Genomic DNA, 21909 nt, shown 5'->3' with positions numbered 1-21909 from the left:
CTAATAATTTTCCTTGTTCTCCTTACAGCAGTAAAATGCCCTTGTCTGAAAGCCCACAACCCTTTTTGAGGGCTGCAGACTGGGCTCTGTCTCCACCCCCTTTGGCTCAGCCATTGCTGGCAGTAGCACAGGACATATTACCTGACAGAGTTTCATTGGAGCTTGACGCTCCCTGGATTTCATTGATGTTTTCTTGGGAAAATACCTTCAATTCCTGCTTTATTTATTGCAGTTTGTTATTCCTATCTCAGCCCATGCTTATCTCTCTTCTGGCACTTACAGCTTGGCTCCTTTAGAGGATGAAGCTAAATAGGTGTGGAGGACTTGCGGAAGTTCAGGGTTCTTTTTCTTTGTGCTAGAGTTGCATTTCAGTAGTGCCAGTAAGTCCCATGTTTGCCTCTGTCCTTCAATAAGGAAGTGTCCTTGCTGTTGCTTGTTCACACTGGTAGATGTTTGTTGGTTTTTTTTAAGATCAGTGATGTCTAGAAGTTTTGGAGGTGTTGCCTTATGGTATGCTGTCTTGGCATTGATGAAAGTAATATAAATCCTGACTAGGTGTCAGCAACACTCTTGAATTTGGCTGAGCACTCTAATGGGCAGCCAGCATCCTTGGGAAGCAGAAGGCATTGCCTTTGGTTTTGTTTTTGCCAATGATGTGCTGTATGACCTCTGACAACTCTTTTCCCCCTCAGTAGAAAGAAGATACTGAGCCATCATTCCTTGCATAAAATATCTTGGGACAGGTGGTTTTTTTTTCCCCCCTATTTAATCAAAAGCAGTCAAAGATCCTGCAGCACTCCTGTGGAGCCTGGTAGAAACAGGACCACACCAGCATCTTTTGTGTAATCAACCTAGGAAACTTGGCCTATCTTTAAAACTTCCGACTAATTAAATATTCAAAAAACAATGTATGCCATCTATGCTAAGGGTATGCAGTGCTGGGTTATACCACTTCCAAATTGTTAAGCAGCATAACATATAGGACATCTATCCAGTCCTTGTATTTTGCGTGGCAGATGAAAAAACGAATCAAAAGGTGGTATGTTACGGAAATGTGAGAACAATGCAGTTGCCCCAGTTAGGCTCTGCTGTGGTAATTCTTCTCTAATCCTTTCCTTAAACACAATTGATTGTGTCTAATTTGCAATAGGTTATGTTCCAACTAAATGCTCTATGAGTGTACATGTTTCAAAAAGCTTTTAATCTAATAGCAGGTGTGGCTAATTATGCCTGTCTTTAAGATTAGTTGCCAAATTTGGCAAATTTATATCTATTAATGTCTTTTCTATGTGTAATGCAGAAGTATAAAGTGTGTGTAACTTGGTGAATTCCTGATTCCCAGCAAGGGATTTTGATTATAATACTCACCAGTTGCCTTAAGAAAGGAAGAGCCCACGTGATGTGTTTTCCTACTGTTGGTACACGTTTGGATTAATGATTGGAGCCAAATGCAGTGGTTAAAAACACAGAGCACTCGGCCACACTGAGGACTGTACCTGAGGCAGTGTAAGAACTCCCTGCACCAGCCTTGCTCTCTGTACCTAGCACACTCCTGTGCTCAGCATGAAGAGCTGCTCATCCACCTCCTCCTGTCTACCCACACAGTATCACAAGCCCTGCCCTCTGTCCTGCTGTTGGACCACTTCCTAAACTGTTGATAACTTACTTATTTCTTTGCAGAAACTGCGCTCTGGCCTGTCTGGCTGTAGCTCTTGAAAAGTCCTGTGTCTTTTTTCACCCAACCAGAACTCTTTCTTGTTCAGAAAGCAGAGGGAAGGCAAGAGGTGCACCTTGATCTAACTGATGGCTTAGTTTCAGAAATAATTGCATTTCAAAATACTTCATGGGTTTTTTATTTTACTTTTTTTTATTTTATTTTATTTTATTTTTTTTAGGTGCAAGGCCTGACAATGGCACTGAATGAGTACTGCCTTCAAGCCTCCTTCCTGTAAGTGATAGGACCAAACAAGGCGGTGTGATGAACATGCCACTGCATCAAATCTCTGTCATTCCAGCTCAGGATGTTACCTCTTCCAGAGTCTCCAGGAGCAAGACCAAAGAAAAAGAAGAACAGGTAGTGACAGATAAACTCAATTTTTGCAGAAACGTATCTGAAGATAAAATGGTAGGGGTTACCAAATTAGATGTGATTCTGATCCAGAGACCCACCTCCTTGCATGATCGTTGCTCTAAGTGAAAATGAATGTTAACCTAATCATTTCTCATTAGCAGTCTAATATTTGCAATTACAAAGCAGATGGCTCCAAAATACATTGTCATGAAATTTGTAGCAGGTGTATTTTCTTGAAGATAAGGCTTGTATTCTTAACTTGGGAGCAGATGTGTGAGTGAAATTTTTTGGGGTCTTCTGGTACTAATGAGAAATGGAATGCAAAAATATGGAAGTATCTAATGATTTCAAGCTTAAGAGAATTTAATTGATAGGCTGATTAAAAAAATAATTATTAAGGACATAATGTTGCTGGTCTTTGGGTATCAACCTTATTTAGACTCTGTGCTGTGCCTCTGGTCAAGCCGAAAGATCTTTGTGTGCATCATATTTTAGTTTATGCTAAAGCTGCAATGAATTTTGCATTATCTGCCAGTTCCACAGAAACCATTTCACGTTTTTTATCTTTACCCTAGCATAAAAGCAGTGCAAGAGAGCACTCACATTATGGAGCAACTGCAAGGGCAGGCTTGTTCTGTGAACTAGGAATATGTATTCAGCAGTGGTCAGATTCTCAGGAGATGCAGAGCAGCACTCTTACAGGTTGGGCACACCTGAAATATAAGGGACTGCAAAGGCACTGTCATGTTATAGAAAGGGATTCACTGAGACTAACTTTAGGTAGGATTGAAAGAAAAAGAAAGTTGTTTCGGATGTGTTAGAAAATTCTGCTCAGACTAGCCCTTCACCCATCGTCTGACCAGACTGCACCTACATAATTTTGTGGTTTGTCAGCAAAAAATCTATTGTCTCATAGTTTGGACATTTTGGACAATTTGGAGTCTTCATCTCAGTTAAAGCTTAAAATGGATTGTAGTCCTTCACGTTCTTAAACCAGCAGTTAATTTTCTAGATTCCTGAATCCAGGTAGACTGATCTGACACTAGTTTTGGTTGCTGGAACCAGGCAGGAAGTTGTCTCCATAGTTGAGGTGCTTTAAGTCATTGGGTCATCTTGTCTCAGGAGTCCGCTGGAATCTCTTTCTTCCTAACCTACAGCGAGTAACAGCAGTCCACGAACGTGCTGGGCAGCTCTCTGGGTAAAAGGACTATTCTGTTGCTTCTTCTGGACTCCTCCCATAAAGAAACACTGAGAGAGCATGAAGCAGTTCCCCTGTAAATACATGACAGTTCTCTGAATTGGCTACTCTCCAGTTAGGTCATGTGAATTAGGAGGCCGATCAGATTAGAAAGACCTGTGGTAACTGTTTGACCATGCACTGAGCCCAGAAATGAGAGTCCCAAGTCTCTTTCCAAACCTTTCATTTTGTTTTTGACACAGCAACTTATAGATATAGGGTGCAAGAGGAAGAAATTGTAGAACATCACCAGCGTATTTTCAGTCATTTCAGACCATCTGTACTGTGTAGAGATAGATACCACTGCAAGATAAAAAGTACAATTCTCTACTGAGCAAATTTGCTTAGCGGTTACAGATGGTTTTCCTGCCTTGGGTAACATCTGGAGTTCCAGAGAAAGACACTAGGTAAAACTAAGAAAGAAAGCATTTGCACTTCAGTTTTGTAAGTTCAGTACAAATTCATTTTAGCTTCAGTGCTCCTCTCTTTCAGTATTGTAACTTTCCATTGTGCAGCACAGCTTGCAGTTACTTCTCTGTGTTGTGACTGGCCTGGACGCCGTTCTTGCATGGATTTCTACAAAAATATGTAATGGATTTTTAGGAGAGACTGGAGCATTTTACAATTTGATTTAAGTACTTCAGTTTTCTTACCTTTTCTGTGTAATAAAATACTCCTTCTAATGGTAGTAAGCGCCTCAAGCCATTGTGTACACTGTGGTCTTAAAAGGTTTTGAGTTGTACAAAGCCACTTGCCAATCTGAACAAAATCAAACAAACCCCAAATAACAATCAAAGCCAATATTACCTTTTAAAAGATAATATGGAGGCTTACTGTATACTAGCAGGTTCTTAGACCAAGGGCATCTCCAGGTGTGTGCTTTGTAGGCTGAGTTGTCTCTATACACATCTGCCTTGTTTATTACCAAACTTGGCTAAAACCAAAGTGTATGAAAGTTGAATGTCAGCTAACAGATCAAAGTTTGACTTACTTTTATTCTTGTTTTGGTTTACTTTTCCTTTGGGAACTTGATATTTCAAACTAGACCATTAGCTTGTCTGTACCTGCATAACCCGTTCAGAGAAAGAGCTCAGGAAGCACAGCAGTAAAAAGTGAAGCACCAATGTGCCTAAAGAGGAAACTTTGCCAGTCTTAGGAAAGTTAGTTTTTGATTTCTTCCCCAGAAGGAAAATGTTTTATTTCTCATTCTCCTATCTTTCGTGAATACAGATCTGTTTAATTTTCCACATGATGTTTATAAGAAGTGCAGAGAGAATTTTCTCCAGCTGATCTGTATTTGCATTCTTTCTTGCTTCTGGTCAAGATGTAGCTTTGATATTTCAAGTTAAGGCTTGACTGATTTTAGTAATAGTTTTCCTTGCTACAAGAGCAAGTTTTCTGGACTAGTGGTTTGGGACTAACTGTGAAAAACAGCAAGAAATCCTTACCACCATTATTACACAACAATTTATCAAAGCAGATAATCAGTAGTCCTTGGGCATGTCTCATGTGGGTTCAATACATGTGAAAGTCTGTGGCAGAAATCCTAATGCATTTGAAAAGGTGGTAAGGTGCACAACACCTGCGTGCCGTTTCTGTTTTAGGTCCTCAGAAGTCACTGATATTTATTAGTGAAGCCTGGTAGATCCTCATTCAGGTTAGTGTGATTTTCAAGGTTTGAAGTAGTTGAAAACTGTGGTTACCAACAGTCTTTGATGAAACTTTGTCCATTTTCACAGCAAGAATGGGGAAGGTCATAAAGGGATTATTACTCTTGCATTTAACTCAGATGAACTGTTAGCTTTAAGAGCTATTAATAACCATCATTAGCTTCTTACTTATCCTTCACTAGGAATAGCCTCATACTTACCTGCCTTAAGGGAGAGTTGCTGTATTGTTTGTGAGGAGCAACAGACTCTGACCTTTTGGAGGCTATCCTGCTGACAGTGATGTTTCCTAACATATCCAACAGGCAGCCCTCAGCACTTGTAGTGGAAATGAGGCAGTGATGCTGGCATGTGGTTAAGGTGTTGTTCTGCTGTCGTTCTGTGGCAGGATATTGCTTGTTTGAGAGGTTTGTGCCCCACAGCTTGTTTCTATAAGTTAGTATGGTGAGTGAAATTCCCTAACCAAAGCTTTTACGCTGCCATTCTGAAAATATGACTAACATCTACATTGTGGCCACCTGTGCTGTGATTTCTGCAGATCTCATAGGCATGGTCAGGTGTGAGTGGGAGATCATAGGATGCTGGTACAAACCACTTTGGGCACACAATGGCCTGGCTGTGGGAAGGGATACTGAGTTCCTCTCAAAGAGCGTATAGCAAAGATCATATATTGCAAAAGCAGATAAATTTTCCAGTCACATTTAAACATCAATTTTATTTCACTGACTGAAACTCTTCTGCGCTCTGTTCTAGAGCAACTGCCTTCTTGTGTCTAAGTGCTGTTAAGTAATTATTGGCTGTTATGTGCTCAGCAGGGATTTTATAACAATCTTGTACATCTTCACGTGCTGTCTTGGCGGTACTATGACTACCTGATTTGTCTGGATGAAACCGTGGTGAAAGAAGTATATTGTGCTGCATCTTGCTAAACTTCTGCCTTCTTAGCGATCTCTTCCATTCTGTAACAGGAAAGATACTGTAGCATATTAACTCATACAAGCCATGTCTTACTGGAAAAGCAGGACTTTAAAAAAAGGAAGAAAAAAGGCAATAGATGCATTTGCAAGAATTTTTAATCACAGATCAGTAGTGTGATATAGTGGTGAATGCATTGTATTGTTGAATCCAGCGTAATGCCTTGAGAGGTATTACACTGTTCTTCAGGTACAGAAGCACTCTCTGACCTCTTCAGTTTACTTTTTGGACTTTGAGCTGTGTCTGTGGGCTCTAACTGGCTGAACTTGATTGAAATGCTTGTGCATTTGTAAGGCAGCACGTGTGGCTTTGCTTGTCCATTGAACCAAACCAGCCATTAAGCAAACAGGCTGTGAATCCCCTGAGAGTTTCTCCCCTTATTATTTTTATACTGAGATTTATATGTTTTTGTACAGCTATGTACTATATTAACATTGTCTGGCATCTTTCCTTTATTAAATTCACTTTGTATAGAAACTGGTTAACTACGGAAGAATTTTTGTCCAAGTATCCTGTAACTCTTCTGTGGGAAGCAGATGTCTCATTTGCTGTACTGCTTATAGGTTTAGCCTCAAAGTGGAAATTGCAAAATCCTTTCCTGACAATATGAACTTTGGCTTTTTACCTACCGTGTTTTTCGCCAGATCATAAAGTGCTTCTCGGAAAAAGTTGATCTCACACTTCCTGCTTTTTTGAAAAGTAGCAATTAGGCAAATTTTTGTTGACAGAACAGGCAACAGAAGCACATCATAGGAGCTGCAGGGAAAATGCTTCTTCTCCCATTATCTGTGACCAGGTAGGAACACTGACAATACCGTGGATGACGGAAGGCGGTTGTAACAGCCTTATGAATTGTAGCCCTGCAGTGACGCTGTCATGCTGAGAGCAAGGTTTCCTTGACTGATTTCTGTACTGATTTCTGACATCTTCGCGTGTGTTTACATAGGAGCATGTGCTGAATGTGCTCCCAGTCAGGTTACCTTCAGCAGATAAACAGTCTAGTGAGGAGCACTACAGGAAAATTGCTTGAGAAGTTGCTTGACACCAGATCCCTCTCTTTCCTCCAGGAGTGCACTTGTCTGTGCTACAACACCACTCTTCTTGTGATCTCTCCCTTTGGTTATTAGGAGAGACCTTCTTGTGCTTGTCATGATGGCTTAGCTGTCGTTTCAGCCAAGCCCTGCAGACATCAGGATGCTGTGTATCTCTTCACTACCACAGACACCTTGGTGTCTGGTGGCCTGAGGCACTTCTCCTGCACTCCCCATGGGCACATAGCACTCCTGCCATTCACTGCCAGCTTCAGGGCTTCTTCCTGCTCTCCCACAGGATGTTGGCAAGAGCACCATGACCTGAGCCTGGTTTTTTAACCAGCTTTAACCGAGCCTGGCCCGGGTTAAACCACTGGTCTGGAATTTGGGATTTGTCTCTTCCTGCCCACTAGGTAGTACTGGGCAAGTGCCTTTAGTGCTGATGCTGTCTTTCCTCCATCTGTGAAATGGGAAGACACTACTGACTGAAGCCTTGTGAAGGGTTTCAGGTCTACACACAAAAGATGAGGAGCCAGAAACATTTGTCACCAGATCCTCTGAGGGACCCACTTTGACTGTGACCTTCCCAGATCTGCATGAATGTACTCTGCTCTTGTGTCAAATGCAGGCTGAGAAGCTTGTCCTCTCCAGCCCTGCTCTCGGAAGCTGAATTCAGGAGCACATTGTTTCTCAGAAATGGTGATAGCAGAGGAGGAAGAGAGGAAATGGGAAGTGGGAGGGAAGGGCTGGGGGGAGCTGCTCCTGCTTGAGCAGTTGCAACAAAGAAAGTCAGATCACACCATTTGATTCTCTGTTGCGTTTGTCTTGGAGTGTGTGCAGCATGTGTGAGTGAGGAGAGGAGCAGATGGCTTCTGAGTGGAAATGAATTATGGAAGTGCTTTCTGAAAGGGATTTGAAGGAGAAGAGGAGAAAACCCTAAATTTTAAAAATGCAGTAAGCATTTCAGAAGCTAACAGCAGTTGATACAGCAGTGGAACTTTTTTTTTCATATACCAATGCTTCAGAAAAGAAACTATTGAAGTTGAAGATTTTGCTGTTTGCTTGCAATCAGACTCATACAGCCTCTGTCTTGATTATTTGTATGCTTATTGCATGTGAACTCCTTACTTTGGGTCTCAACACCAGAAACCTGTAGTTAATTATTATGATCTGTAGCTGTTGCATTAACCTAAATCTTTAAACCATCTCTCTGATATTAACACAGTCTGTCTAGTTTTCATTAGCAGTTCATGTCAACAAGCTGAGCATAATTCTTAGAAAAACAAAATTTTATAAAAGAAGTGCTGGCACTGTTTAATTGTGTGATAACTGAGTGCATTTCCTTTGTGGTTTGTAGGTGTGTTTCTGTTTTGTGATCCTGGCATTTTTCTATCCTGGCAAAGTCATGCATGCTCGTTTGCTTTCTAAGAACAGTGTGTCAGTCAGGATCCCACACTGAGCTGTATCTGCATATAAATGTCTATGTGAGTGCACAGTGATGCTGAAATCACTGCAGCTCCGCAAAGACGTGGGTCAAGTCCCTAATCATACTTTTCAGTTATTCCCATCATCCAGTGGCTGTACTGTTTCTTGAAAGTTATGCTATCAGGCTTCCTGCAAACTGATTTTTAAAGCTCTGTTAATTAAAGGTAATTTCTGTAAAAGAAGGAGAGACTAGAATGCAAGGATATATTTTTTTTCTCCTTCATGCTAAGCCTCATGCACTGATGCTTGGTGAGTGTCTTCATTTCTTTATTTGGTTGAGTTTTGTATTGTTTGGGGATTTTTTTTTTCCCTATTAAGAAGAAAGACTAAAAATTCTGTGTGGGGGGAATGTAGTGGAGTAGCATCCTTATGGTATCTGTACTTCAGATTTTTCAAAGCTGTGTTTGACATTCAACTTGCTGATTTTCCATTATACTCCTTACCCCTATTTTCTAAAAAGGCATATGTAGCCTTAGATGAGCTCCTCTGAATTTTGGTAATTTTTCATAGCCTTTATACTGTCTATGAAGAAATCTTGCTGACAAGGAAGGAGGCCTTTGTGTTCTTTAGAAATTGCTTCTCTGCTCACTGCAGAAATCTAAGCAGTTAGGACTACAGCCTTCTGAGTCGGTAGTCCTCATACATAGAAACAAAATCCACCTTTGGGATGGTGAATGAGTGAGAGTGGCCTTTTTGTAATTTTTTTTCATATTCTTTACTGTAGGATGTATCGTATTCCTTGTGAACCTGACAACAGGTGGCTTTGTGGATCATGTAGAGAATTGTCCTCAAATCTGCAGAATTTGGACTAGTTCTTGTGCTGCATGCACACTGTGTGCTCCCAGTGTACTCTTCAGGGGTGCAACGTGTGTGGTGCTCCTAGCAGCAGCAGTATGAAACCGAGCAACTAAATGTATTGAACATTACGCAACTGCAAGCATGCATGTTTGCTTGGATATTCATATATGCAAAATCTGAGCGTTCAAACTGTTTTTTGATATTTTTTTAACATTAGAACATTTTCAGTAGTAATTTTTTATCTTATGTTTTGGGTTTTTCAGAGACCTCATTATATTTATAACATGTATCTTGCTTTTCTGTATGACCTCCTTGAATCTATATCAAAGGCAGTTGAGAGGTACAGATTTTCAATGTGCCTCACTACCCTGAGGAAAAATTTGCATTACTTTGCACATTAGCTAATTTCAGTCACTTTTGCCATATTTGTCTCGGATTGTTTCTAGTTGTGCTGTGTTTACCCTTCATCCCAGCCTTCTTGGATAAACTTCACTATTGCCAGGAAGTGAGGCAGCATATGATCAAATACCTTCCCCCAACACTCACTGTGTATTTCCACAAAATTGTCTGCTGCTCCAGGATGGATCAGATTCCTGGCCGCCTGAGGACACAAACAGGCATGTAACATCTAGTAGGGAGGTAGCTTGCAGAACAGGCAGTATATAGAAGAAGCCCTTGAAATACTATGCTCAGCTCCGGTGTGCTTTTCAGTGTGTAGCCCAGTGATGAGCTGGATAGGTGCAGAGGGCTGAGTTCCAAGTGCCACAGGGCCTGCTCAAAGGAGAGTAGTTCCCAAGTGGCAAGCGTAAGGGGAAGTGAGAAACCAGAAACTAAAAACACCTCCACATGCCTAAGATCATAGCTCTTGGGAATGCTGATTAGTTGGTTGTAATCCCTATAAGCATGATTAAAGCTCACCTGATTCATGAGGCTGGTGAAGAAAATAGGTTCTGGAAGGAGGGGTTGTGTGCAGTAGAAGGATGTGCTGTGTCCTGCACTTTGGTTACAACAACCCCATGCAGTGCTACAGGCTTGGGGCAGAGTGGCTGGCAGCTGCACAGAGGAAAAGGATCTGGGAGTGCTAGCTGACAGCTGGCTGAACATAAGCTAGCAGTGTGCCCAGGTAACCAAGAAGGCCAGTGGCATCCTGTCTTGTATCAGAAAGAGTGTAGGTGATCATACCCCTGTACTCAGCTCTGGTGAGGCCACACCTTGAGTACTGTGCTTTTGGACCCCTCACTACAAGAAAGATATCAAGGCCCTGCAGTGTGTCCAGAGAAGGGCAAAGAAGCTATGAAGAGTCCAGAGCACAACTGTAATGGAGAGCAGCTGAGGGAACTGGGATTGTTCAAACTGCAGAAGAGGAGGCTTAGACCTTACTGTCCTCTACAACACCCTGAAAGGAGCTTGTGGTGAGGTGCAAGTCAGCCTCTTCTGGGTAGCAGAGATAGGATGAGAAGGAATGGCTTCAAGTTGTGCCAGGGGAGGTTCAGATAGGATTTTAGTGAAAAATTTCTTCTCCAAAAGAGTGGTTAATTATTGGAACAGGCTGCCCAGGGAGAATGGTGGAGGCACAGTCCTTTGGAGGTGTTCAGGCAACGTGGAGATGTGGTGCTGAGAAACACGGTTAGTGGGCATGGTGGGGTGGGTTGATGATTGGACTAGATGATCTCAGAGGTCTTCTCCAACCTTAATGATTCAGTGATTCTATGTATATTGATGCTCAGATGTGGATGTGTTTTCCTTGACCTTCCATTAGTCATAGGAATCTTTTTTGGAACAAAGTAGTTTGACCTTTCTTATGATGGTGGAGCTTTTCAAGAGCCACTGCACTAATCGATTTGTTTCTGTAGAGCTGGCGAAAGTGGACATTTTAGCTTGTCCGTGCTATACTGCAAATCTGTGTGGATTCAGGTTATTTCTTCAATGATTTTCAGAGTCAATGTATTAGTCTTTCCTCTCTAGTTATTTGAAAATAATAAATGACTTAAAATAATGGCATCCTGTGCTTCCATGCTATTTCAGGAGAGCTTTTCAGACAGTCAGAGGACTCCTTTCAGAGTTGGCTGCCAAGTCTGATCTGTTGTGAGGTACTTCCCACACCAGGCTTGTACTGCTCCGCAGGAGGATGTTGACGTCTCTTAAAAAGTGGTAAAGATGCTTGCTAGAAACCAGAGGCAGGTACATAGCTCAAGTGCATTTTCTAGCATTTGGGAAGTAGTAAGGAGAGAGGAAGTTGTAGGTCCCACAGTTCAATGCTGCCTTTTCAGGCCCTATATAAATGGGCATGTCTGCAAGTTCTCTGAGGCTCCATGGAAATAGGAGTCACACAAGGCAAGTTTTGTCTTATTACTCTTGCATGTGTTGATGTCAGATTTGACTATATAGTCCAGGGAAGTGACTAGTCTATTTTTTTAGTTTTTCTTTCTTCCTCCAATACTGTACTTTAAATGTCACAACCATATGCTGTTCAGAATTACAGATTGGCATTGAATTGTTTATGAGATTATCCTTTTTTAGGAATTAGAGACAGGAGCCCCAAAAAAGACAGTTTGAAAGCGTGGAGGCTGCATCTGGCTTTTTTTGAATGGCAAGTAATTAATTGATTTTTATTTATTTATTTATTTTTTTCTTCATGAAAGCAGTCAAGGAACAGCCTTTTATCATAGATTACTAGCTTTTCCTGAATTGAAGGCTTCAGAGAAGGAATGACTGGATACACAAAAACCACATCAGTATTAAAGTTTTTTTCTAGTAATTGTCCGTCTGTATATTTCCAGTCATTATTCTCAAGCAGTAGATGTGAGAGGAGGTGGTTTCTGGATTGATCAGTTTGAAAGAAGCAGTATACATTTCCCTCAGCAATTTGTGTGTTTTTTGGCTTGAGATTTTATTCACAACATTGGGACCATTTAGTTGACTCCGAAGAATGGGCATTGGTAGGGCTTCCCCCCCCCCCCCCCTTTCCCTCCACCCTCCCCAGTCCTCTTTAGTTATGTTTATTGTACTGCAGAGAGCACATTATTTGGGTAAAGATTGCAAGGCAGGCTTGTATGCAACCAAGTGAAACATTCACTAATTTTTGCATCTTAATTTCTCTGAGCTGGTTAATATAACGGCAGTTAAATAGATTCATTCCACATGAAATGCTGCAGTGTAACTTTTCCTTTGGCTGCCTACAAGCATTGTGTACTGCAGAGCCATTTGAGTTACTGAAACATCCACAGGCAGAAATGTTGAAGAGACGCCCCTGCATAGGATATTCTGTTCTTAGACACCAAGGTTAGGGCCCTTGGAAAAGGGAAGCACAGCTACTGAGTACCTATAAGCTTTAAACCGTAGCTTTTTAAGTTAAGCACTTAAAAAGGAAGTGTTCATGGAAATGCTTGCAAATTAGAGCCTGTGTACTTCCAGTGTTATGTTGGGCTTAAACTCATATAACCATTACAGAACTGGTTCTGTTCTGTGATTAATATAAAAACCTTGACTGTTGTGCTTACATTGCTTCAAGTTACAATATAAAAAGTCTTGATCATCACATAATGATGACATATGTTGTCTCACACAGAAGAGAGAGAGACATGCTGGAGTACAGATTTTTTTTTTGTATGAAATTTTTACTAGGTAAAGTGGAGCATAGCTATATAAAATAAAATTATATTCAGGTATTTGTAGATATTAATAATAAAAACCTGAAGTCTGTAGGGCCTTCCATCCCCAAACCCTTTCCCATTAGTTAGGCTGAGAATGCCTTGTTTTATTTTTGTGGTTCATTTGAAGTTTGTGATGTTGAAGGCCAGGAGAGATGGTCACATCTGACTTGCACTGACCTCTGTTACAGATGCAAGTAAGTCCTTGTCTGTACAAGATGCACTATAGCCAAATCTCCAGCCTTGAGCTGAAGACAAGGGGTAGATGTTCTAGTTTGGTTAATAGTTTGTTTCCCTGTCAACCAGCTTTAGTTTACAGAAACCGCACCTGATTTCTATTTCCTGTGTTTTTAATTCTGAGTTTGTCCGACTTCAGCTCCCAGCAGCTGGTTGTTGGTGCCTCTTTTTCTATTAATTGAAACAGACTCTTCAGTGGTGCTCATGGACCATTCAACATATTGCAAACAAGTTAAGTCATCCTCTTTTTTAGAGAAACTTACAGATAAAGTTCTTAAATCTCTCCCAGTCTGCTTCCAGCAGCCTTGAAAATGCTTGGGGGCAGGGAAGGAAATCCTTTCCTCCCATCTCTCTTGTTTGGAAGGAAAGATTGGGATAGTGGAGCTGAATACAAGTATCTCAATTACAAGGAGAGCTGCGCTTCTTTGCTGTCAGTGCTTTGCTGCTGCTGTTGTCCCTTAATTCTCCAGAGCTTCCCTTTGGTGGTGCTGCATTTCAGAGAGAAAGCTGATCTGTCTTTGCTGTAACACGGTGGCAAATTGCATTGATCAGGTTCTCAGCTCCAGTTGTCACCTTACTGCAGCTTCCTAAATCCTTCACTGCACTCTAGCTTTGTGGGCTGAATTCTCTATAGCTTGTAGTTGCAGTTGGTATCACTTGGGCTTGCTCAAAGTAATGCACAGTTTGAGTTAATTTTTTTCCCCCCAAAATCAATTTTGATTGCTTGATGTCTGTGAAGTGCCTGTCAGCCTCTTCATTTTTACCACGCTGCTAAGCTTTGACATCTGTAAATGCAGCTGGCAAAGACTTTAAGACTTTTCTATATTTTTTTTTAATTCATTTTCACATGATTATTGAAAATATTGACTAATGCCAGGCTTAATGCTAATCTTTTGGAACCAGTAGGAACATCTTCATTTGACTGTGCATTGACAAGGCCAACTTTGAATCTGCCAGGAATTTGCTCATAAGCATTTAGGCTTTCTATTAGTATTGCTTGACTTTTTTTAGATGGAAAAATAACATCATTTAAGACAGTTGCAAATTTTTACTTGGTGAAACTAGCTGCATTCAAAACATTCATAGCTTAAAAGAAGGAAGTGGGGATCACTTGATAACACTTCCCCTCACCATCCTTATGTAAAGTCACTTATGCCTGTGACCAGCGAGTGCCCCTTTGCTCAGATGCAGAGCAATGACTTGAGCTAATTCAGAGCTTAGCTGTTTTACACCGTTTACATAGGGTCATCAGGCATCCCAGAAGGCTTTTAGGAAATCAAGTCAAAGTCTCACAAAAAGTGGGGATCTGGACTGAATACAAATCAAGACAGACTTACTGGAAAGTATGAGTTTCACAAAAGCCTTGGACTCAATTACTCTTCTTCTTAAGGAGGTATTCTTTACCTTGAATACAGCAAATCAAATCCTTTCATCTATCTTGGAAAATACTTCCAGTAACACTTATGGCTTCCTTATAACTCTTGTCAAATGGAACCTTATTAATTCATGCTGATAGTTGGAGAAAGCACTGTTCTTTTCCTATCTCATAGTATTTGCAGATATCAGGGGATAGCACCTCATTAAAGCAAAGACTGCAAAAAACCACAATGCTTTGTTTTACACTGGGCAACAACTGACTTGAAACGGTACTGTAGTTTGTGGAGTGTGAATAAGATGGAACAGTCCACCACTGCAGACATAGTAAAGGTGGGAGTTTCGGTGCTTTAGAAAAGACTACTAGGGAAAGTTATTGACAGACAAGAGGCTGGCAGACAAGCAGATGGGGAGAGCACATTTCCAGCAAAACAGTCCTCACTCCCTGTGGTGTCCCTGCTTCTGGAAGGCTTGTGGAGCAGTCAACACACGCGTTGGAACCTTCCTTTACACCACTTATTCCATGGAATCTGAAGAAAAGTGCTGTTTGGAAAGATGCTTTTTAGTAATTATTAGAGTTAACTGATTAAAGTGCCTTTGCATTTTCTATTAATGAGGCTAGGGAGCAAGCAGGCAGGAGCTCAGGCACATCCTGAATGTTTGGGCCACGCTGTTCCACTCCCAAGTGTTGGTTCCCACAGCATTGAGTCTGTGCTGTGCTGTTTTGTTGTTTTTTTGTTGTTTTTATTTAACCCCTCATCATCCATAAACTGTTTCCTTTTGAATGCAGATACAGCAAAGATCATGAAACACTGCTGTTGCTTGTGGGTTCATGAACATTTTCACAACTCCCCCCACCTCCCCCACGTCAGGAGTGGTGTCAGCTGCTTGCTTCCTAAAAACATTCTCTGTTGTAGCCCTCTGTTCTGCCCCTGAACTGCCAGCAGCCCTCCTGCTGACCCTACCCTCCAGATGGAGCTGTATTTAGGTCTCTGGGATTATTCAGGATGCCAGGGAAGCTTTCCGCATACATATCTCCAAGTTACTGCCTGCCTGTAACTCTTGCTTGGGTTTACAACATGTAACCCTGATTTCACTAAGAGCTGGAGCCTACCACAGCATTAAATACTTGTAAACAGTGTAGTAAAGCCTCTGGAAAGCCATCCCTCCATGAGATGGGTAGAACCGGTGGGGATGAAATGCCTGAGAGCACCTGGCAAAGCATCCAGGTGCTGCAAGGTGAGGAGCAGGCCCTGGGCCCAGCATCCCAGGAGCAGTGCAGATGCAGCCAGCTGCTGTTGGTGACCCTGGCATCCCTGCCACATCCACAGGATGGTTTGGGAAAGCCGGCAGGAACACAGAGAGCAGAGAGCTGAAGGCTTACTTCAGTCTTGCTACCTGTGGTAAATCTGGCTGAGGCAGACAGCCTCCAGGGATTACAAGGTGAAGGGAAGCAGATGAGTTCAGCTGATTTTATGGCACTGCTGTTTTTTCTGTTCAGTTATTGAGACGAGGAACTGTGAAGTCTGATGTTCTGACTTAGAACCAGGATTTTTGAGATGTTTAATGCAGAGCCCTGGCCCCAGGTCTGTTGCATCTGTTCTGTCAAAACCTTGTACAAGACTTAGGTGGATTTTAGCTATTGCTGGGTTTGAATCTATTTTTTTGTTTGTTTGTTTTTCCTTTCGGAAGAACTTCTGAGGAAGCTCTTGCAGTTCCTCTTTATAAGAAAGTTCTGGGTTTTGGTTTTCTTCTTAGATTTCTCAAATGTTTGTGAAAGTGTCCTAACTAGTTCCCACATGTGCGGTTTTGCTGGGCAGAACTTGTGTGCAGTCCGCCACTCTGAAGTCAGCTATACCTGCCAAGGCCAAAAAGCAGAACAAGGAGCCAAAGCTGTAGACGATGAGGGGAAGTTTGGCCTTTTCATTTCGTGTTCAATCACCCGATTTTCTCTAATGTGAAGTGCTTTTTGTGTGTGTTTTTTTTCCTTCCATCTTTTAATCCTTTTTAAAAAAAGTTCTACAGGCAATATTGTTCTATTCCGCTCTTGTTTTGTAGCTGCGTTAGTGACACCCACAGCATTTGGATAAGCACCTTTACGTTGCTCTGTAGAAGCATAATTTTGTGTCACAGTGACAAGTACTTGAATTGGGCACGAGCAGTACACCCAAGTCAGCATGTGCTGCTGTCTTTCTGCCTGCTGCATGGAAGCATTGGATTTTGTGTGGTATTTGTTAATGCTGGGTAAAGAGTTTGATTACTGATGCTAATTTCATTAAAAATAGATGTAAAATCCTCTCATTTTTCCACTATGAAATTCACATAGACTAGGAGAAACATCTGCTATATCAAAGTCTGTTAGCTCCTCAGTGTGTCCCCTGATTGCAGAAGCTCCTTTCAGCCTTGTTTATTTGGAAGTAGTTTTACATTGCATCTGTGCAGCCTACAGCATTTCATGAAAAAGAGAGAAGCCTCTCAACGAGTACCATTTCATGCAATTTCACAGGCAGGAAACACTTCCTGATATTTAGCATCTCCTTATTTCCTCTTTCCCTCTATTCCTCTTACCCTTGTGCCATCCACATTGGTTCTTCCTTTCCTTCACCTTCCTTTGGTTTGGACCAAGGAATGTCCACCAGCTGGAAGCTGTAGGGTAGGCTTGAGGTTGGAGTAAGTGAGGCAGCAGCCAAGAAGATTGGGAGATGCTTGCAGGCGGCCCCTGCACTGCCCTCCAAGGCTGTGCAGCGACTCAGGCAGAAATATACCAAGTTAAAGATGCAAGATGAGCTGCCTCTGGATGATGACTGTTGTCTCCTAACCCATGACCAGGAAGGATCAGAAAGGCTTCTTTGCTGGCTGAGATATACTGCAGAGAAACAACCGCCTTTCTATCGCTACCTCATGGATACTAAGTGCCTTTTTGTACTGCAGACTTCAGTTCAGAGTACTTTTTAATTATATTTTTTTTATTTCATTGCCGCCACTACCTATACATCAAAGAAGTTCGGATTGGCAGCGGAAATTTGGGCAAGGTCTGAGAAAAGGTTTTATAGGAAATGAGCAGATGGTCTACTAGAGAATTTCCCCGGGAGGTGGCAGTTATTTAAAAACGGGAGAAACTAAATAGACTGTGCAAAATTTGACTGTAAAATGAACTGGCCAGCCAGTTGCTGAGTACTTAAGCAACATGATTCAGCTTGGTCTCTAGCATAAGCATGTAATGAAATGATGTGTCTTTCAGCTGACACTGCACACATTATTTCAAGTTTCACCTAGTAAGTGCACATGAATGAAAGATGACTCTGCACAGTTCTTGTGGAGAGGCCTCCTGCATCTCTTCCTTCACAGCTGCAACATCATTGTTCAGGCATGCAAGAGAAAGCTACAAAATGCTCATTGTTTTGAATAAAATGGAAAACTGCTCAACTGAACCCCTTTAATTTTTAAACTGATCTTTCTAGCCTCCTAAATATAAGAATCATAAGAAATCACAAGCTGTTTCAAAAATCCATTAATTCATAGCAATTTGGAGTTGTTTGCCGTGTGGTCTTATGCTTTCCATATATGATTCCAATTTTTCCCCCCCCAGTTCTGAAACACCTTGAAATTTGGGGTTTGTGTATGAGTGGGTTTTTGATTAAATTTTTAGTGAATTGAAATGATTGTTTTAGAAAAATCTGTGTGCATTATCCTTTAAAAAGTTAGGAAAGTGCTTTTTTAAATTTAAATCTCTCTGATAAAACATCATTTCCAACAGGAAGGTAGGACTGAATTTTCTCATGCTAAGTTTTAAATTGAAATACACAATGGAGAGAATTGTCTGAAATAATTAACAGCATTTAATTCCGCTTATGTTCATCCGTTTGTGCTCTGGTTTGTTTCTCCCAGAAATACACTGCTGCCAACCTAAGTTATGGGAGCGGCCCCATGGGCCATGTGCATGCATGGCTCTGGGGCAGCCCTTTACTGTAATGCTGGAGCAGAATGTGATTAAACCGGATTTCTCTTCCAGCTTGCTGTGTTTAGAATTGTTTGAATTGGGAGGGACCCTTAAAGGTCATCTCGTCCAACTCCCCTGCAATGAACAGGGCCTCCTATAGCTTGATCGTGTTCCTCAGAGACCCATTCAGTCTGACTGTGGATGTCTCCAAGGGTGGGACATCCACCACCTCTCTGGGACACCTGTGCCAGTGCCTCACCACCCTTATTACAAAGAATTTTCTCTTTGTATCCAGTCTTAATCTCCTCTTTTTTAGTTTGAAACCATTTCGTCTTGTTCTGTCATAACAGACCCTGCTCAAGAGTCTGTCCCCTTATTTCTTATCGACTGAGTTTAGAAACCAACCTTCATAACCTCTGACCTAACATTTTGGAATGCTGTAGTGATGTAGAAAAGGGCAAATGTTCTTAAGTAAGCCTTGATGGTATACAAAGCCTGACAACTGTATGTTAATGACAGATTTTTCTCCCTCCCCTCCAGTAATCCTGTTAGCCCCAGTAACTTAGAGCCTAAAAACAACCTCAGAACTAGACTCTAGTTTCCATGCCGTAAGCACAGATATTAAAGCAGACATCTAGAGTGTGAATTCATGGCAGTGCAGGTGTCCAGGCAGAAATTTTGACTGCACAATCCTTGTTAGCAGTGATTCTGTGAGAAGCAGATACAGGTATCAGTCTGTGTGCCTGCAGGAGTCTGCAGGGCTGGCACTGGGAGAAGAAGATTCTGATGTTTAATCAAAATGCAGTATGAGAGTAGACAGGTTTTGGACCCTGCCACTGCTAATCTTGCAGTTTAAATTTACCACTTGCTGGAATGTACAAAATCAAGTCAGGTACATAGAAGTGAGCAGACTATACCATTTCACAACTCAGAAGTGTGTTGCACTCAGAATGATTAATTTCAGCTGTTTCATCTGCTACTGTCTGGTTATAGTGCAGGCTCTGAGTATGCCACATGACTGTTGTCTCTGACAAGGTGTATTCCTTTCGGCTTCCTTTGCAGAAACAGAAGATCTGTCTATAAAGCAGTTTTCCTGTCTCTATCGCGTTCAGCCCAATTGCTTAGCTGGTAGGATGTGATGTGCAAGACCGGGTTCATGCACAGACACTGCTTTTGGTGCATGATACATTAAGGCTACATTTTGTTTACAGGAAACTAACCACTTGAGAGAACCTTTGTAGTGTGTTGAGATGGCTCTGTCATTTGGACCGCAGCAGATAACTGATAAACAGATGCCAGATAACTTGTGTCTCTGACAGAAATCAAAGCAAAACAAAACAATTCGGGGAAATAGAATAGAATCTGTAAGTGGCATGCATTGACATATGCCTACTGCAGTAATTGCAAATGAAGTATTTGCAAATTAGTCCTGTATTTATTCAGTCTGGAAGGATATCGAAAAGTAAGTGATCATTTTAGTTAGCTTGTGAAGTTGTAGTGATGAGCGGAATTTATTGCTCAAGAGAAGAACTGCGTGAATTTATCTCCCATATTCTTCCACCCACAAAGTTCCCCTAAACAATTTGTTTTGTCTGTAACAGCCAGCTGAACCTGCCAGCTACAGCAGGTTTTTTATTTACCACCTTCTTTCTGCAGTATTGTTTTCCAGTCTGTCCCATTCTTCCTCTGCCTTCAATGTTCATCTTTACGTGGCTCCTCTTATTCCCTTAGGAGTAAGAAACTTTAATTTCTGAACAACTGGCTGAATTTACTGGTATGGATATTCTAGAGATATGGTCTTGCGGTTACCATTTTTTCTTTGACTTCTAGCTGTGTGGACTTTCAATATTAGAATTCATAATATAATCACCAGATCTACTAATAAGTAGAGGAAAGAAAATGGATCTAGGAAGGACATCCTCCTTGCTCTTTGGATACGGGAAGAATCGCTATGCTTCACAGCACAAGAATTGCTAGGGATTGTTTTTGGGGAGCGGGGAGAGGTGGACATCAGCTGCAGTGACGAATGAGCTTTTCTGGGAGCTCTCATGCATTATTCATCACTCGCTCCTTTCACTTGGATCAGCTGGAGGAAGTAGTTAGTCTAGTTTGAGCTACACTAGTACTACATTTAAGGGGCTTAAACAAGCCCAGGCAAGTACAGGAGCAACTCTTTCTCTTCATCTGCAGGCAAATGTAGGGCAGTCAGCAGCTCTGCTTACACGGCTCCGTCTCTTTAGGCTGGCTAACAGGAGTCATGCAACCAAGGGAAGCTACGCTGGAGATACGTGCATGCATTCGTGCTGGAAAATGAAGCTTCAGGTAGGCAAATGCCTTGTCAGCAGAGTATTGTGGCTTGCAGTTTATTGTAGGAATGCTGTTAAGCCTTTCAGAATAAATATGCGTTAGAGCAGCCTCTTAGGAGAGGCTGCTGCAGGGACTCCTAGTTACAGTGCTCCGTGAGCAATCCCCTTGGTCTGGTACTTTGTTCCTTCCTAATTGTGGAGCTGCGTGTTTGTTGTCAAGCATCTTTCCTTCATTCATACTGTTGTAAGCAGAGACAGCCTGCTGCATTTTGCTGGTAGTTTTTTTGTTTGTTTGTTTGTTTTCCTTCTGTTGCTGTATTTGGTGTTGGTTTGGGTTTGTGTGTTTGTTTTTAATTTAAGCTTGCTTTTTAATTGTGTTAGTATTAGCACTTTTATTTGGGGGGAGGTAACCATGAGAGGTTCTGCTGTCACACAGCTGGGTGCGATAAGCCTTAAGCTCCAATTGTGTCCTTTCAGAGTGTGTGCGTTTGAATGGATGTTGTATTTACTGCTTTTTTTCCCCTGAATAAAGATGCTTGAAAATTGGCCCTTGTGCTCTCGAAAGCTTGTCTGTATTTTCTAATGATATGAATTCTAAAAGAAATCGGTATTTCTTTTCAGTACAAGCTTTGTGTATTTAAATCATCGTGACACAAGCAGCAGTATTTAGTTTAGTTTTAGACAAAGAAGGAGATTTTCCAAAACCTTATGGAACAATAACTCTTGAGATCCCTTCCAGCCCCTGCACTTCTGTGATTCTGTGATTCTCTAATAACAAAGGGTCTTTGTTCTATTCTGTGAGCATTATTTTCTCTGTAATGTGTGGGTTTGTGCATGCGTGAGAAAGGGAGGAATACAAACATGTAATGCCATGTGGCAAGAATGTTCAAATGCCTTTTGTTTTGTGCGTCTGAAGTCTGTGTGCTACTGGCTGCTAAGCACACCGGTGCATGTGTGTCCTGCCTGCCCTGCCTGGGGATTTGGTTTGATTTAAGGGCAGCTTTTTATGGAGGTGTTTTGTTTGTTTCCGTTCAGAGATGGGCTGCTGAAAACTTGAAAGTGCAAAGACCGAAGGGCCGCTAGATAATTAGTACAGAACAATGTGCACTGTTGTGCACACAAGTCCTTTTCTTTTAAA

At 41.6% G+C, this 21909-nt stretch overlaps 1 protein-coding gene across 5 annotated transcripts in view; it reads left to right on the top strand.

Moving 5' to 3' along the window:
* MARCHF8 (membrane associated ring-CH-type finger 8) overlaps positions 1–21909 on the top strand; it is an 82513-nt gene that overhangs the window by 18386 nt on the left and 42218 nt on the right. For all 5 annotated transcript variants that reach the window (XM_048944043.1, XM_048944040.1, XM_048944044.1 and 2 more), the window contains exon 2: positions 1896–2074. In XM_048944043.1, coding sequence (XP_048800000.1) covers positions 1979–2074 — 96 coding nt within the window. In that variant the 5' untranslated portion in view covers positions 1896–1978. The remainder of the gene's footprint in view (positions 1–1895; positions 2075–21909) is intronic.

Source organism: Lagopus muta, chromosome 5 (genome assembly GCF_023343835.1).
Source record: "Lagopus muta isolate bLagMut1 chromosome 5, bLagMut1 primary, whole genome shotgun sequence".
Taxonomy (NCBI): Eukaryota; Metazoa; Chordata; class Aves; order Galliformes; family Phasianidae; genus Lagopus; species Lagopus muta.
The sequence above is the reverse complement of the archived record's forward strand: the minus strand, read 5'-3'. Positions and strand labels throughout refer to the sequence as shown.